At 32.8% G+C, this 19,781-nt stretch overlaps 1 protein-coding gene across 1 annotated transcript in view; it reads left to right on the forward strand.

Moving 5' to 3' along the window:
• Nucleotides 1-19,781, forward strand: part of CNBD1 (cyclic nucleotide binding domain containing 1) — a 429,548-nt gene that overhangs the window by 246,355 nt on the left and 163,412 nt on the right. The window contains exon 6 of the mRNA XM_034668509.1: nucleotides 10,838-11,031. Within this exon, the coding sequence (XP_034524400.1) occupies nucleotides 10,838-11,031 (194 nt within the window). The remainder of the gene's footprint in view (nucleotides 1-10,837; nucleotides 11,032-19,781) is intronic.

The raw sequence follows: 19,781 nt of genomic DNA on the forward strand, positions 1-19,781 counted from the left end.
TGAAAGAAATTGAAGACAACATAAAAAAATGGAAAGACATTCCATGCTCATGGATTGGAAGAACAAATGTTGTTAAAATGTCTGTAGTACCCAAAGCAATCCACAAATTCAAGGCAATCCCTGTCAGTACACCAACAGCATTTTTCATAGAATAATTACACATTTTATATAATATTCATTGATCTGGCACTACTCTAAATAATTTTTAAGCACTACCTTGCTTAGTAGTTATACGCAAATTTTCAAAGTTCTATGACGTGTGGTTATAATCCTCATTTTACAAAAGAGGAACTTGAGAGACTGAGATATTAAGTAAGCTGGACAAGGTAATGCAGATAGAGTGGTCAGATAATACATGCATAGAATGCCTTGCTATGTCAACATGCAAGATAAGAACTGAAAAAAATGACACTGTTAATTTAATATTTGAAAGGCAATAAGACTTTTGAAAGTAATATTTTCTTCAATGTTTTAGGATGACATTTCCTAAAGAGTGTTCATGGATAATGGATGTTAAAACAAACAGCTGCAAAAATAAATAAACCAGAGAAGCACTTTTGGAATGGCAGGCTAAGGACCTCCAAAAATCCATAAATGTAATGAACAGACTGGCAAAACTGTCAATATCAACTTTTTCAGAACTCTGGAAAAGACCTACAACAATCCAGGTGTGTTTATTCCAAAAAAATAGTGGAATCTTGGTAAGAAGAGTGAGTTTTACAACATTTTGACTTTGCCTCTTCCCATCTCACTGTAACTTAGCTCTGCAGTAACCTGAAAAGCAGCAGCCTTGCAGTTATGGTAGCTGTAAAAACCAGCAGACTAACAGGCACTGGAGTTGGCAGGATAGGTTTGCAGCCCTCTTTAAAGTTCCATCCAAGTGATTTGACCTATCTGGTGGCTTCCAGGAATAGACCCATTCATAGAGCCTGTATATAACAAACACAAATCCCAAAACAAGCAGAGAAGGAAAGAAATAATAAATATTATGATGGACATAAGTGGAATAAAGAATATTAAAACAATAGAGAAAATCAAAACTGAAATTATGTTCTTTGCAAATAACAACAAAATAGACATTTATCTAGATTTATCAAGAACATTCCAGTTACTAAAATCAGTGATGAACGAATGAACATCGTTATTAACCTTATAAAAATAAAAAAAAGATTATAAGAGAATACATTGAATAACTGTATGCCAAAAAGTATATACCTTAGATATAATGAACAAATTTCTAAAATGATACATACTATCAAAACTGGTTCAAGAAGAAATAGATCTATCTGAATAGATCTATATCAAATAAATATATTTAACTAGTAATTAAAAATATGCTACAAAGAAAAGCCCAGACCCAGATGGCTTCATATTGAAATCTACCAAATATTTAAAGGAGCAACAAACAATCTGAAAATAAAATTAAGAAAGCAATTCCATTTATAGTAGCCTCAAAAACATAACCTATTTAGGAATAGATGAAGTGTAAATAAATAGAAAGACCTCCAATGTTCATAGATCAAAAGACCTAATATCGTTTAGATGGTAATACACCTAAATTGTTTTACAGGTTTAACACAATCTCTAATGAAAATACCAGATCTCTTTTTGTAGGGGTTGGTAAGCTGATGCTAAAATTCATATGGAAATGTAGAGGGCCCTGAAAAGCAACTGTTTTAGAAACAAATGACAAAGCTGGAGGACACACACGTCTGATTTTGAAACTTATTACAAACATAGAGTTTCAAGGCAGTATAATACTGGCACAAAGAGAGACGTAGAGATTAATGGAATAAAATTGAAAGTGCAGAAATAAAGCTTTAATTTCATGCTCAATTGATTTGCAACAAGAGTTCAAGAAAATTCAATTCCAGAAAAAGTAATTTTTTCAGCAAATGGTGCTGGCACATCTATATATCCATCCACATGCTAAAGAATGAAGTCAGACCTTTAACTCATACCATAAATAATTATTAATCTAAAATGGATCAAAGACCTAAATGTAAGAACAAAACTACAAAACTCTTACAGGAAATTTACAAATTAATCTTTGTGACCATGCATTAAGCTTGGCTTTCTTAGACACAGGAAGCACAAATGACAAAAGAGAAACTAGATAATTTGGATTTTATAAAAATTTAAAATTTTGAACTCCAATGAGCACAATCAAGAAAGATGGAAATGCAACCCTTGGAATGGGAGAAAGTTTTTGCAAATCATATATCTGATTAAAGACTCATATCCAAATTATGAAGAACTCTTACAGCTCAATAATAAAATGGTAATTAACAAAATTGAAAAATGAGCAAACTATCTGAACAGGTACATTTCAAATGATATACAAATGGCCAATAAGCATAATAAAATGCCCAATATCATTAGTTATTAGAAGATTATAAATCAAAACCATAATTATATATCATTCCATACACAGATGGATGATTTAAATATAAAAAATAGACAATAATAAGTGTTGTTTAAAATGTAGGCAAATTGAAACTCTCACACATTTATGAAGGGATAGTGAAATGGTGAAGACACTTTGGAAATTATTTTGACAGCTCCTCGAATGTTAAACATAAAGTTAGCATTTGACCCAGCAATTCTACTCAGATATACCTGATAAATGGAAACATACATTTATTCAAAACTTGTATACAAATGTCCATAGAAGATTTATTCATAAGAGCCCCAAAATGGAAACAGCCCAAATTTCCATCAAAAGATGAATGAATTTTTTAAAATGTGCTATATCCTCATAATGGAATTTTATTTGGCAATACTAGGGAATAAAGTACTGATACATGCTACAATCTGGACGACTCTTGAAAACATTATGCTAAATGGAAGAAGCTAGTTACAAAAAAAATGCATATTTATAATTTCATTGATATGAAATTTCTGGAATAGGCAAATTCATTTGAGATAACAATTAGTGGTTGCCAGGAACTTGGGGGAATGGGCGGGAGGCATGACTGCTGAGTATGAGCTCCCTTTGGGGATAATGAAAATATTCTAACATTAGATTATGATGCTGATTGTACATCTCTTTGAAAATACTAAAAAAACCCTAGTGGATTGTATATTTTAAAAAGAGTGAGTTTCATGGAATTTGAATGTTATCTCAGTAAGTCATTTCAAAACTTGAGGTAAGAAGCACCTGGATGGCTCAGTCCATTTAGCATGGGACTCTTGGTTTCCGCGGCTCAGGTCATGACCTCAGCGTCGTGAGATTGAGCCATGCATCAGGCTTCATGCTACCCTGTTTTCTTTCTCTGTGGATTTACCTATTTTGGAAAAATCATATGAATAGCATTATACAATATGTTACTTTTTGTCTACTTCTTTCACTTCACATGTTTTTTTGTGGTTCATCCACATTGTATCATGTATTTCATTCTTTCTGTGACTATAAACCATAAACTATATTTTAAGGTATTTTTTTTAAACAATTAGAAACCACCGGAGACTACTAATACCTTAATACGTGCCAGCACCTGGAGATCCCGAAATTTGAAGTCAATAAACCTTAATAAATGTTTAACATTAAAAATGAAAAGAAAAAGAAACAAATGAGTTTTCTGAGGAAATAGACGTTTGAGAATTCAGACTTCAAAATGCGAGCCTGCACTGAATATTTCCTGTTGGACACTATATAGACACTAAATGACTTTGGAAACAAGTTAACCCTGAGTTTTCTTTCCCCACCTCAGGAAGCAGCTCTGTGCAGCATGCCTGGGGGAATACTGCCATTGGAGAGAGAAACCTTCTTATTAGGTTTTTTAAAAAAAAGCTTATATCAGAGTAACAATGTTTCATGATGCGTAAATTCCTTCTACCACCATTAATTATTTGAGAGATATATCTTAGCTTTGTAGCTTTACAGAACTATCCTTTTCTTTTGTTTGAAGACTGAAATTCAACTTTCCTAGTTTAGTGAAGGGTTGAACCAGGGCTTTCATTTTTTTTTTTTTAAGATTTTATTTATTTATTTGACAGAGAGAGAGACAGCCAGCGATAGAGGGAACACAATCAGGGGGAGTGGGAGAGGAAGAAGCAGGCTTCCCAGCAGAGCAGGGAGCCCGATGCGGGGCTCAATCCCAGGATCCTGGGATTAGGCCCTGACCCCAAGGCAGATGCTTAACGACTGAGCCACCCAGGGGCCCCTGAACCAGGGCTTTTGAACCTGAAGCCAACCTTTTTTCTCTTACCCTTTGCTGGCTCTTTAAGCAAAAAATAAAATAAAGTAAAATTAAAGTAAAATAAAATATAAAAATAAATTCCTTAAGTAATTAAACTCCTGCAATTCTACAATATCAAGAAACCGTTTTTAAATGCATATCATCAATAAGCCTTCCCAAAAGCGGTATGTAACATTAACTGATACACTTCTTTTATGGATAATCTAGAATGTCTTCTCACATGATGCATCATAGAAATCAGTCTTCCTTTTATGATCTTTTCTAGTGTGAAAACAGTTCTGCATGGTGATGCTGTTATCTACTATCAGAATGGTTCTTGATGTGCCATGTCCTTTCCATGGCACTGGCTTGGATTTAATGTTTAATGTAAATTTTTGTCTTTTGAATGTCTATAGAATATAATGTGACATTTTGTAAAAGTGACACTGACAAGATGATTAAGATGGTTTTTTAGTAGTAAAGGAAAATAATATAGAAATGTTTATTTTAAAACTTAGAACATTGAAAAATGTGATTATAGGGAAGATAGTGGTATTTAGTTTTCATAAGCCAGAAGTTAGAAAGAACATGTAAAATAATAATAGTTACTTAAGTGATGTATTGGCCCCCAGCTTTGTGTTTTGTAGAGGAAATGAGCCAAATCATCACTAAGTTTTATATCCATAATTTTTTCCCATGAAATTTAAAAATTTACTAAAATTTATACATTTAGGATTAGAATGTGTTTCAGCTTAACATTAGGAATCACAGTGAAAATTTCAGAAAAAAATATTTTGAGTCATTATGTACTTTAATTAAGATTTAAGCTAGAATATAATTGGGGTAAATGATGTTTCATAAAAATTGTTGATATATTTTAAAGTAGAAATTTTTTATCATATTTAATGTATAGCCAAAGAACTTTTAAATGTTAATGTATGAAGTGATTTATAACAAATTATTCTTTGGAGACAATAGAAATAGTGGCTTTAATAGACAACTCTTCATGGTATTTAATTATTATTAGAAAAAATGACTTTGGATAAGCCAATAATTCTAAAGCTCAAACTATGAATTATATAGATTTATTTCAAGATTAATTGATTTTTATTAACAACCATGGACAAAAACTTCACCTTGCTATCCAGGGATATATTTTAAAACCAGAAAATAGTAGAAAATCTACTTTAAAGTTGTATTTAAGAAAAGGTATTTTTTAAAAACTTCACTGAGACTTTTTTTCTTTGTTTTAATAGACCAGAAAGCCTTTGATAGCTACTTTAAAATGTTCAATTTTATGTAATTTGAGACAGGAAAAACATATTCTTTGTGTGTTGTAGATGCGTCCATTTATTTTTAGAAGTAAAAAAATTCTTAATTTACCACCTGCATGCCTCTAGGCATAGATACCATAACACTTTCTTCAGGCATGACTTGTCCTCAAGTTCTTCAGCTTTCCAAGCTATCCTCTCCCCTCACGTCACGCAAAAACAGTGCTGACTCTAACGCACTTAGCTTCTTAATCTGAAATATGGCCTCACCTGCAGTGCTTGGACAAAATAGTCACTCAGTAAATATTTGACAAGTGAATGTATTCATTAATCAGTAGTAGGTAATTTCCAACCAATGCATTCTTGAATACATGGTATTGATTCAAAATTTGTCTAAGAACACAGTAATTATTGTTGAATGATAGTCTGAAAATACATGTCATTCACTCATTCTGTCAGATAAAGTAACACTTACTTTGGATTATACAAGTGAATCCCACGGTCATATACCCAGATGCCATCCTTTTTGATCTTCCCATGTAGAAATGATTTTTAAATCCTTAGAAATAATCTCTTACTATAACCTGGTACAAGATATTTTAAATAATGTGTTTTATGAAAAATTTAGTTGTTACAATACATTGTTTTCTTTTTTTGAGAACTCCTGGGAGGAATATCTTCAGTGGTATTGAGACTTCCAGTCAAGTTATTTTAAAAAAAATCTCTTGTAATTGCTAAATCAGGTAACTGATTATATTTTAAAAAATTTTAAAGTTAGGAAAAAGGGAGTAAAAATTGTCCATTGACCCAGTACTGTCTCCTCACAAATATATAGCATTTTATAGATTTTGCTTTGTAATTTAATATATTCCTGCCTCCATCTTTTTTCTTCTTACCCAATTTTCCCTCATTCTATTTCTTCACTAACTTTTAAAACAATATTATAGGGACGCCTGGGTGGCTCAGTCAGTTAAGCGTCTGCCTTCGGCTCAGGTCATGATCCCAGAATCCTGGGATCCAGTTCCATATCAGGCTTCTTGCTCAGCAGGCAGCGTGCTTCTCCCTCTGCCTGCTCAGGATCCTGGGATCATGACCTGAGCTGAAGGCAGACGCTTAATAGACTGAGCCACCCATGTGCCTGGGGCTTGGTCTTAATATGCATGTTATAGGTATGAACAAGCAATTTGAAATATGAAATTTTCTTAGTGTCTTTTTTTTTTGTAAGAAGAACTATGTAAAAATATCAAGTAATAAGTTTTAAGGTTATTAAAAACAATCACCAATAATTTATGAAATTATAAATTCTCCCTTTATGAAATCTCTACAAATATTTGACAGGAAGTGTCAGTATTAATACTATTCCAGTGGAAGGTCAGTGCCCAAAATAAAATGAAATAAATTTCTCTTCATCCCTTCCACTTAGCTCTAGATTTATTTATTTGAGTTTTTTTAAAAAATCTTAACATAAATATCTAGTGTTATTTGTAGATTATCTTCCACAGGTTATAACAGTATTCAAAAAAAGGTTATGAGACATAGGCTTCAAATAACTTCTCCTGGTACCTTATGGGAAGAAAAATTGACCCAAAGAGCAAAATCCTATCTCCAAAGATACTTTAATATAATAAAAGTTGTGAAAAGGTTATTCATTGCTTTTGTTACGTTATCTCTGGGACCATTTAAACCTTATAATGAGGATTCTGTGAACCAAACCACCTGGCTTAAAAGTCAGATAACTTTCTGGTATTTCCTAAGTTCCCACCTAATGCACTGAGAAGAAAATAGGCCATCAAAGAATTTTATCTTATTTCTCAATAGACAGAATTCTAAGGAAAAAAAATGAGTTGTTCCCCAAATGTTTTATAAGATTCTTTGGAGAAAAATACAATAAGGATCATTAATTAAGTTTTCATTCATTCGAGTATTTGCTAAATGCCTAGAGTAATCCGGGCAATGTGCTCTGGGTTGGATGGACTGAGATCAAAGTTAGAGATCCTTTTCCAAGAGGTTAGAATCTGTTGGCAGACACTGAAAATGCAGTGTCATGACAGAAATTCTGTGAAAAAAGATCACAGAGGAGGGGCATTAATTAGGATGGATGGGAACAAGGCAGAGGTCAGCAGAGGGTTCCCTGGTAAATAGATAACACTTAAACTCATTTTATAGGCCAAGTAAAAATTATCCAGGTGACAATATTACTTTATTCCTCCAATTATAGTTCTTTGAAGCATTTAAATCCTTTCAGATGGTTGATTTTAGCTGAACCAGAGAGCAGGAGACTCTTGGCCAGGAATTCGCAAACATGTTTGCTTTAATCAAACTTTGTATTTGGCCTTTAACCTTTTGGAAAGTCAGTACCAAAATGAGTAAACTTTCCCTTATTAGTATTCTCAATTCCTTTTGAATGGCTTTTGTTCAGCTTATTCAAGTGTGGTTAAAAGATACTTTAAGACACAAGGTCTGTCCTGCACTAGGAAATTTCTTCAAGTTCTTATGAAAATATATGTTTTGGGTTTGTTTTTTGTTTTGTTTTTTTGCCTTTTCATGTCATGGAGGTTGGCTAGATAAATAATAGTATGAAACTTATTCTTAAACAATTTGATTTTATTGAATTCTTTTACTTTTGCAAGGCCTGGGAATCAAGATTTAATGCCATTTTGATCTGTATTGTTTTAATTTTTATAGCCAGATTTTTCTTAGATGCTTGGAGTGCTTTTTTCTCTAAACAGTTATATAATGTAATTTTGTGTATTTTGAAAATATGAATTAAGAGCCTATGTTACAGGCTCCTTCTCATTGCTTAGGAATTTCAAAAGCTTATATTTATCTTACATTGCTAGTAAATATATTTTTGTTACAATTCATAATTTTAAATCCACTTTGTGATTTTTAAGTAATATTTTGATTGTTATTTGAGAGCTTAACTCTATTGCATTTTTTTCTCTAGACTTATTGAATTGTGTGTATATCATTTATCTATATATTTGCGGGCCAATTTCAGACGTTACATGAATTCTGAGAATTTTCTGTTAATTATTCTGTTGTATTCCATACTTTTTTTGATTATTCATTTTTTTTAAAGATTTTATTTGTTTGACAGAGAGAGAAAGAGGGAGAGGGTCAGGCAGAGGGAGAAGCAAGCTCTCTGCTGAGCAAGGAGCAGGATACAGGACTTGATCCCAGGACATCGGGATCATGACCTGAGCTAAAAGCAGATGCTTAACCAACTGAGCCACCCAGGCACCCCAAATACAATCATTGTCTTTGTATATAAGTGGAGTTAGCAGCTGCCAGAATAGCTTAATTTGATTTGTTTTTTGTAAGTTATAATTTGGGGGTTGATAAAATATTTTCTGACCAAAATATTTTCCATGAATCTCAAATTCTACTCCCCCATTAGTTTAATTCATAAAGGACTTAAATATTAACTCCTTAATATTACAGATATTTTTTGAAGGTAAATGTGAAAATTAATGCATTGTAAATAGAGATTATTTAGTCAAATTCACTGTCACCAGGCCAAATCCTGAAGGAAAAGGAAAGTTTTCTTCAGAGCACCAGAAAAGTCATGTCCATCAGTAAGGCAAACATATATTATGGTTAGAGTTAAGTGAAATTACAACAATATTCAAAGCAATTGTGTTCAGTTGTGAGTAATAGAGAGCTAAAAGACACTAGTTTACAAAAATTTCAGGATTTATTTATGTTACATAATGAGAAGTCACAAGATGATTTAAAGGTGTCAGGGTGAATTTCCTGAGGTTCTGCTTGCCATTTCCTTTTAGCTGCAAGATGCTTCTCTAGCTCCAACATTGTATCTTTGTTCTAGGTATCCAGGAAGGAGTGACATGCATATTTGGAAAGCAAAAGTTCTCCCATTGTTTTGTTAATCAGAATCATGTCTCAGGGCCACACATGTAAAGTATTGGCAAAATGTAATTTTTAAATTGGCACAGGCTCCCAATAAAATTGTCCTTTTGTTACTAAAGGAAGAGACTATTCATATTGGGTAAGCAACTAGCAGCCCTTGGAATAAAATTATTTCACACAATGTACCTCTTTCTACAATTTTTATTCTATGCTAAGAAGTGCCAGTTAACTCTATACAAAAACAGAACACAAATTGTATTTATCGGAATACACGTTGCACCCGACTGCTTTTTTCGCATGGGTAACTGGTCAAAATCATTACTACTCTTAACAAAATGTTCTTATCTTTTACCTTTATAGTGTACTTTCTACAATGTAGTTCTCATATAGCTCACCTGATAGCTATTTAAAAAAAATGTTTCTACAGTGCTTTCACCATGTAGATTAGATGTTTAGTAAGAAGTGATATCACGCTATCCAGACAGGAATCTATTTTAAGCTCAGGCATTCAAGCAAACATGACCCTTGCTTTAAAGAAGACTGAAAATCACTATCCTATAGTCACTGTGTACATATGGTTACCAAGAAAGACCCATTAATAAAGCACTCCTTTAGAAAAAAGCAGAGAAGGTAAGCAATTGTCATCTCTTACGCATAAAAAAACAAACAAACCCACAATTGTTCCTAAAAATCAATTTGTAAAGTTTCTATTTATAGCAAGCTAATAAGCAAAATTTAAGAAAAGCTCTTCTTACAGCACTTGAATAATTTGCTCCAATCCTAAGTAATGTAAACAATTGGAAAATGACATCATCCAGTCCACATGCTCTGCTTCTTTAAAAGGTCAGGCTTCAGAAGAACTAGAACAGATTTAAGTTGCATTCAAAATGCTCACAACTGAATAAACCAACCAGACTTACAGAAACATAGTTAAACTTTAGGAATTGGAATTAGACAACAGATTGTGGAGAGTTACAATGTGGAGTAGGAGAAATACTGGAAAAAATTCTTCTTCCTAATAATTAATTATCTCCCTTTCTAAATTAGCTTCTATGAGCAATCATCATCATATCCAGAGGAAAGACAAATAAAAATTAATAATATATATATATAGTTACTTATACAAAATAAGCAAAATTGCATTTTTGAGGGGGAGTTAACATTTTAAAAAGTTCAAGGAGTTTTCTGATCCTATTTTTCTTAAAATGTCTTAACTCTATTAATTGTAATATGTTACCATGGTTCTTTTTCTAGAATCTATCAGTTCCATAAGAGGATTGATTATCATAATTGTCAAAAAAGAATTTTCTGAATGTGGGGACGTGTTTTTGCTATTCTGTTTATTTGAGTAAATTATTTGTGAATGCCTAAATGCTACATTAGCGTTCTAATTGCGTAAATTAAAAGAAATCTACTAAAAGCAAAGCAAGTAATATGTGTTGAGGTCATGTCTCTATCAAAGAGCCTGGGAAATAAAGTCAACATTATAGCTTTTTTGGTTTTGTTTTGTTTCAGTGGTTGGAAATGATGGATTTTATATAATATTGAAAGGTTCAGCTCGACCTCAAACAAAGGTATATAGAAATCTGATTGAAGAAAATGAGTCAACAGCCTCTTTCATACCTCAGAGTTTCCAAGAATTTGTTTTCAGTGAAGACTTCAAAAACTTTGTACTTGCTGAGATGCACACACCTTCATGTGATGAAACAGTAAGAAATGAATATTTGCCTTTTCCCTAAGCAACAAAGTATCATTATTATAAAATTTGATCTCTTCCAGATATGTAAATCCAAATATCTTCAGTGAGTTAAGTATTAAAGATGATATATCTTTTAAATATGAAAATTATACTATTAATATTGAACTTGAAATTTGTTCACGAAATTTTAATGAGGGATGCCTTCAACAACATGCCACCCACTGGCAGGGATTATATAGTAAATTTGGTAACTAGGACAAAGCCGGTGTCTTTGGATCACTGAATGAGGAAGAAGGGTAGTTTGAGATAAGGGAGAGGGAACAGGTCATTTGAGGAAAAGGAAAGAGAGGACAGATCATGGAAAGTCTTTTTGACAAGTTAAGAATGCATGCTTATCTCAAGTGCAATGCTAAGGTGATCAAGGGGTTGATTCCATTACATTCATAAGGTTTTACCTGAAGAAATACCTTGGCTTCTTTTTATTTTTTTGACACTATCAGCTGGTCTAAAAATTACAGTACAATATCTTTCTGGATCTCTGGATACTCTCCATGGGTATCAAATGTGGTTTGACTAGAATTGTGGCTAAAAGAAAGCCAGTTTTAGATTTGGGGTGGTTAAGATGTTCACAGTAGAAAAGAGCCAATGAAACCAATTAAAGCCAAATTATTTATCACTATGGATCGAAGTTAGGAAAACCTAGAACGTTGAAAAGTTTCAGAAAGAATGAGGCTGGATAAAACAAAGAAAGACAAAGATAAAAAATGAGACCTAAATATAGAAGTATATTTGTTGTTGATTACACATGAATGGGTAATGTTTCTGATCTTTCTTGATAGAGATGAAAAAGAATACATTTGCCACTCAATGGCTACATACCGTGTACCTGATGCCATTTCAATATGCTTTAGAAAAAAAATACCACACTTGGCACAGCAGCTATAATTAGAGCTACCTCTTGGTCCACGTTGTAGCAGTCAACTCCAATCTTTCAGGATCTATTTGTTTGTTCATTTGGTGAGGGCAAAACTCATGAATTAAAATGGGAATGTGATGGGACCACCACCTCTGAATTCTGCAGTAGGTCTATGAAGGTAGCACTATCTGCCATTCTTCCAGGGATGTAGTATTTTTTCTCCAGTTTTGTTGAGGTGTGATTGAAAAATAAAAATTGTATATATTTAAGGTGTATATCTCAAAAGTAAATAGAGTGAAATTATCACCACAATCAAGCTAATTACCATAGTTACAAAATTTTTGTGGTGAAAACACTTAATATCTACCCTCTTAGCAAATTTCAAATATACAGTACAGTATTTGACTTTAGTCACCATGTTGTACATTAAATTTCTAGTATTTACTCATCTTGCATAACTGAAACTTTGAGAAATAGCTCTTCATTTCCTCTACCCCCAGGCCCTGGTAAACAACATTTTACTCTCTGCTCCTACGAGTTTGACTATTTTAGATTACACATATGAGATCCTACAAAATTTGTCTTTCTATGTCTGGCTTATTTCACTTAACATACTGTCCTTCAGTTTCATCCATGTTGTAGCAATTGACCTTTTGTTTATGCATTCATCCATGGATAGACCTTTAAATTATTTCCATATCTTGACACTTGTGACTAATGCTGCAATGAACATGGGAATGCAGATATTTCTTGGAGACAGTTCCACTTCTTTAGTTGTCTATGCAGAAGCAAGATTGCTGGATTGTATGATAATTCTGTTTTTAAGTTTTGTGGGGAAACTCTATATTGTGTTCAATAATGGTTGCACTTAGTTTACATTTCTACAAACAGTGTACAAGCATTCTCTTTCCTCCACATCTTTGTCAATACTTACCTTTTGTCTTTTTAATGATAGCCATTCTAAGAGGTGTAAAGTGATAACTCATTGTGGTTTTGATTTGCATTTTCCTGATAATTAGTGATGTTGAGCACTTTTTCATATTCCTGTTGGTCATTTATATGTCTTCTTTTGAGAGAGAGATGATTATTTAGGTTCTTTTCTCATTTTTTAATTGAGTTCTTTTTTCTTTCCTACTGAGTTGTGTTTCTTATATATTTTGGATATATATTAACCTCATCCAGATACATGGTTTGTGAATATTTTCTCCTATTCTGTAGGTTGCTTTTTGCTACATCAGTTGTTTCTTCTGCACTGCAGAAACTTTTTAGTTTGATGCAGTCTCACTTGTCTATTTTTGCTTTTGTTCCCTGTGCTTTTGGTGTCATATCCAAGAAATCATTGCCTAAAGCAATGTCAAGAAGATTTCTGTCTTCTTCTAAGAGTTTTATCTTTTCAGGTCTTATCTTTAAACCTTTAACCCATTTTCAGATGGTTTTTGTATATGATGTGAGATAAGAGTCCACATTTATTGCTCTGCATATGGATATCTAGTTTTCCTAACATCATTCATTGATGAGACTATCCTTTACTCAGTATGTTTCTTGGTACTCTTGTGGAAGATCAGTAACCAGAACTGTATCGATTTATTTCTGTTTTGATTATCATAGCTTTATAATACAATTTGAAACCAAGAAGTGTAATACCTTTGTTCTCTGAGTTTGGCTTTTTAAAATTTCACGTATAAATGATACCATACAGTTTTTGTCTTTGTCTGATTTATCTCTCTTAGCATACTGTCCTCAAGGTCCATCCATGTCACAAATGACAGTATTTTCTTCTTTCTCATGGCTGAAAATATTCTATTGTATATATAATGTATCTTCTTTCCTATTTATCCATTGGCAGATACAGGTTGTTTCCATATTTTGGGTATTGTGAATAATGCTATAATAAACATGGAAGTACAGATATCTTTTCAATATTTTATTTTCATTTCTTTTGGGTATATACCCAGAATTGAAATTACTTAATTATATGGTAGTTCTATTTTTAACAGTTTTGAGGAAATTCCACACTGCTGAACCAATTTATATTACCATCAACATTGTATAAGGGTTTATTTTTCTCCATATCTTCACTAACACGTTATCTCTTGTCTTCTTGAGATATAAAGGTATAAAGTTAATTTGAAATCTTTTTTAATATAAGCATTTATCACTATAAATATTCCTTTTAGGACTGCTTTTGCTACATCCCATAAGTTTGGTGCGTGATTTTTTTTTAAAATTTGTCTTGAGATATTTTTTAAAATTGCCTTTTGATTTCTTCTTTGACCCAATGGTTGGTGAAATATGTTGTTTAGTTTCTACATATTTGTGAATTTTCTATTTTCCTTTTAGTTATCAATTTCTAGTTCCATTTCATTGTTGTTGAAAAATATACTTGGGATGATTTTGATCTTAAATTTATTAAGATGTTTTTGTGACCTATCGTGTGATCTAGCCTGAAGAATATTCCTTGTGCTTTTGAGAAAGCTTTACTCCTGTTGGGTGGAAAGTTCCGCATATGTGTGTATTAGGTCCATTTGGTCTATAGTGTTGTTCAAGTCAGCTCTTTCTTTGTTGATTTTGTATGTGGATGCTCTATCCACTTTTGAATGTGGAATATTGAAGTCTATTATTATGTGTGACCGTAAATCTAAAGTAAGTCTCTCATAGTGTATTACTGTTTCTTGTTTTATTTTGATCTCTTCAGCCATTCTATGTTTTTTTTTTAATTGGGGAGTTTGATCCATTTACATTGAAAGTGATTAGTGATAAGTGAGGCTTTACTATTGTCATTTTGTTAATTGTTTTCTGTCTGCTGGTAGTTGTTTACTCTTGTCATCCTTTCTTATTTGATGATATTTTTATAGTGATTTGTTTTGATTCTTTTTATCTTTTATGTATCACTAAATATCTTGTAGTTACATTTCTTAATTTGATAACTTAACTTCAAGCACACAGACAATCTGTTTCATCCCACTCCCTACCTTGTATACTTGTAGTCAGAGTTTACTTCTTATATTGTGTATCCCTTAATAATTTTTTTGTGGTTATAGTTATTCTTAATAATTTTGTTTTTTAACTTTTATATTAGGATTTGAAGAAATTTATATACCACCATTACCATGTTGCCTTATTCTATATTTGACTGTATATTTACCTTTACTAGTGAGAGTTATACTTTCATGTGCTTTCACATTGCTCTTTAGCATGCTTTTGTTTCAATCTGAAGAAATCCCTTTGGCAGTTCTTCTAAGGCATATCTAGTGGTGGTGAACTTCCTCAGTTTTTATTGTCTAAGAAAGCCTTTCATTTTTAAAGGATAGTTCTGACAGTTATGGTCATTGGCAGTTTTCTTTCTTTTATTACCTCAAATATATCATTCTACTCTCTCCTGGCCTGCAAGGTTTCTACTGAGAAATCCACTGATAATCTTTAGTGTGATAAATTGCTTTTCTGTTGCTGTTTTCAAAACCATCTTTGTCTTTAACTTGAAAATTTAATCACAATATGTTTTGATATAGACCTCTGTATATTCAACCTACTTGGGTTCTTTGGGCTTCTCAAATCTTGATGTCTATTTCTCTTCTCCATGCTTGGGAAGTTTTTGGTCATTATTTCTTTACGGAAGCTTTCTACCCTCCTTGGATTAGGGTATGTGTGTGGTAGTGGCTCTGGGTCCAAGGTGTCCATGTGCCAGTACTCAGGGAGCTATGGTAGTTCTGGCTCTGGGGGCATACAGTGGCTCCAATTCCAGGGAAGCTCAGCAGTGTTGGCCCTGTTGTCTCCAACAGGTGAGTCCACACTGGCAAATGCTGTGGAGGTCCTCAGTGTTGAAGGATGCTCAGGTCACCTGCTCTTCTTTACACCCACCAGAGAATTCATGATGGAGAGGATTCCTCTTGGCACAGAGCTATGCTGGCCTGGGGAATGAGGTGACACAGGTAAAATGTTTCCTTCCTTTTTCTATATGGCCATTCTTGTTTTTTTGTGCTTTAGTGGCATGTTGTGGATTCTTAAATATATTCCAACATTCTCTGACAGCTAATTTCATTTGTGGATAGTTGCTAAATGGTTTTGTTTTGTTGTGTTGTTTTGCTTTGTTTTGTTTTGAGGGTACTGGGGCAGAGTGAGACCTCTTAGTCTGCCATCTTGATGATGTCTGTGATATTGTTTTGATTTACTGTGTTGACTAAAGTTGAAGAGGGTAGGAAGAGGATAATTTCATAGGCTTCCACTTGAGCTTCCTTAAGAGCTCTTACCACAAAGGCCAAGAAACCAATGTAAAGGCTCTACCAAGTCTTCATTCAAATTATACTTTTAAGGCCCATGGAAATTTCCATGAGGTAGGTCTGTGGACCCCATGGAATTACTATGAACCAGACCTAGGTGAAAACTTCATTTTTAGATGCATTCTTCATATTTTCTCATGTAACAAATGGTCATCGTGAAAATGTATTCAGGTTTTAAAGTCATTATCATAAGTTTTAGGGTTCAACAGAATACTTGCTTGGGCTGTGAATGCACCCTTATCTTGAGCTGTGCTATCCTTATAGTTATATACTAGGCCCAATACTCACTTTTTCTCTCTCGCAACAATAGAAGAGGAGATTTCATTTATATGCTTCCATGGAGCCCTTGGATAGCCTACTTTACCTTAAGCTAATGATTGATTTTTTTCATCCTTCTCTGTTTTTCTCTAGTGTATTGATATCACTAAGAAACAGTCATTCTATTTAGTGGTTCATATAATTACCCATCCTCCAACATCTCAAAGGTCTGAAGTATTGTAATTTCAAGTATTGTAATTTCAAGTATTGTAATTTCCAGTGCATTCTCTTCTGCCAATACCCTTTTCCTATTCAACACCGTTAAAAGTTTTATCAGTTGTAGTACTACAGTATGCCAAGGACTATCAATACTACAGTGATGGATTTTTATTGCAAACTGGCTGACAGGCAGTTCACAGCTCTAAAGTCCTTTTTTTAAAAAAAATAGGATAGAAATAAAGGCAGACAATTTTGTTAGCTGTCAGCAATCCGAAGGCTTTTGTTTAAGTCTGCTGAAGAATGAGTATGTGATTATTAACTAAAATTTATTTCAGATTGCTAAAAGTTTAGATTATCCTTGCCAACACTGTCCCCTATAAGAAATGTGAGTTTTAAGGCATGTTTATCTTTGCCTAATTTTAATAACTGACCTTTTTTGTTTATTTATTTAATGGGACTTTAACAAATAAAAATATTATGACTCTCAAAAATTTGTAGTAAGGAGGGTTTTGTGATTTTTCTCAAATAAAAGGTTATTTTTTTCCTCCATCTATTTGGCTTCTTTGCCATTATTTGCTTTTTTTTATTGTGTTGTATCAAAGAACCAAACTACAAGGAAGAAAAATGAGTAATGATCTCTTTACTCTTCAATTTAAACTTCTAACAGTTTTATAAACAGTTGGGCATTATCTGAGTATAATGAACATAGGTGAAAAAATAGAGTCTGAGGATCACATTCATTTTTCATGAGATATAAACCGCTGTACTTCCTCCCTGCTATCAGTGTAAACTGGACTAAACAAATTAGTGTGACACAAATATATAGCAAGAATTTTTGGTTTTGCTTTTCTTGATATTGATTTGTACATTAAAAGCAAAACGCTTTTCTATTATAGTGTTTTATATAAGGAAAGGAGAGAAAAAAATTATATCTTCCTTTACAAGATCACCAATTTAATGATTCTAAGTATTTTTAATCGTTTAATTCATTTTATCTTTTCTAATTAACTTCACAATTTTTCAAAGAACAATCATAAAGAAAATAAAATTTCTTTTGAGTCTTCCTCACACATGTGGTAGTAACCATATTTTATACTTTATATACTTTTGTATTTAATACATAAATACATATTTTGCTATGCCCTGTCTTTTGTTAAAATGTATTTTTGACATTACAACATTTAGCAACAATTAAAAAGCAAATATTTAAGTTGAAGATCCTCAGTAATTATTAAAAGAAATTTCCAGTTTATTAATAGAATTTTTCTTTTAAAAATAAAACATTTGAAATCACATGAAAAGAAAATCATTTGTTTAAAAAATGTGTATTGAACAAGTTGGACACAGTAGAGTGACGTTATAAAACAGCTTTATTTCTTTTTCATACTGAAGTTTTCAAACAAGCTATGTAGCATTATTCTTCTCTGCTCTCTGGATGAAATCTTAGTCAGATCCTATGTATTAACAAACAGCCTCATTTTTTTAGATATTAAAATTTCCAGTCCTGTCTTCACATCAAAATTTCAAACTGCCATGCTTGACAGCACAATTTGTGCCTTATTGTGCCATAATTCTGCAGTGGGGGATGGGGTTATTCCTCTTTTCTTACTATGCATCTTATTCAACTTACTAACTGCTTTTTCATGCTCCTCTCAGCCAGGATCAAGAAGGGGAGGGTAGATATTAGAGGTAAAAATCTATGGTTATCCTTTGTGATTTGATGTCTAAATGTAGTCGTCTTATATTATTTTTCCTGTAACTCCCTGGAAGGGTGCTTTTTCCTATAGGGGATTATTTAATTCATCCATGGCTTCAGGCAGTGGAAGACCACTGGTCTTTCTTTTAGGTCAGTTCACATTTTCTGGCAATTCTCCAGTTTTATTCCTTTCTCTGGGCAGTCCCACACTGGTTATCTCTTGTGAGCCCTCCTGGCTGATGGGAGAGGGAGAGTCACACACTTACTCTCTCAAATTCCTGTCTTGTCACTTTGAGCCTAGGGGAGAAAGTAAAAGGGCAGAAAGGAGAAGACTGTGGGACTCTGACAAACTCTTACCAAACAAGCATTGCCATCAGTTTTCTGATCTCAATTTATAATCTCTTGAGTTAGAAAATGAGTTAAAGTTCACAAAACCGATTTTACAATCTCTAAATCTCTGTGCAAATTCTGCAAACTTAAATCCTTGTAACTCTGAAACAACAGGAAAAAAGTACTTTCACAGTAGGAAAATGCCACCAAGCACTCTGTTACATAAGTATCTATCATCTCTCTAACCTTTATATATATATGTTATATTTAAATTTATATTAATTTAATTTATTTGTATAAATTTAAATTTAATTTAATTAATTTTTTTTAAAGATTTTTTATTTATTTATTAGACAGAGATAGAGACAGCCAGCGAGAGAGGGAACACAAGCAGGGGGAGTGGGAGAGGAAGAAGCAGGCTCATAGCTGAGGAGCCTGACGTGGGGCTCGATCCCATAACGCTGGGATCACGCCCTGAGCCGAAGGCAGACGCTTTACCGCTGTGCCACCCAGGCGCCCCTAAATTTAATTTAAATTTATATAAATATAGGTTTAACATTCTGGGATAATTGGAAAAATTGTGTTTAATATTCTATGTTTTATTGGTATACATACAACATCCCATTTTATTTATATATGTGTATATATATATGTGACAAAATTGATATGTAATAAAATGTGTGCTTATCCACAACACATAGAACATTAAATGTAAATGTTCCAATTGTTATATAATTATATATTATGTAATCATATATAGCCTATTATATTTTTATTTCATGTTATATAATTACTATATATATCCTATTACATATATATAATAGGATATTGTGTATATATACATAGGAATCACATAATACACAGAATGTAACAGGACATAATTTTATTTGCTTATTTCCACAGAAATTTTACGTATAATTTTATTTTTTTCTTTTTTTTTAAAGATTTTATTTATTTATTCGACAGAGATAGAGACAGCCAGTGAGAGAGGGAACACAAGCAGGGGGAGTGGGAGAGGAAGAAGCAGGCTCATAGCGGAAGAGCCTGATGTGGGCCTCGATCCC

This window comes from Ailuropoda melanoleuca, chromosome 9 (assembly GCF_002007445.2).
Source record: "Ailuropoda melanoleuca isolate Jingjing chromosome 9, ASM200744v2, whole genome shotgun sequence".
In the NCBI taxonomy this organism is placed as follows: domain Eukaryota; kingdom Metazoa; phylum Chordata; class Mammalia; order Carnivora; family Ursidae; genus Ailuropoda; species Ailuropoda melanoleuca.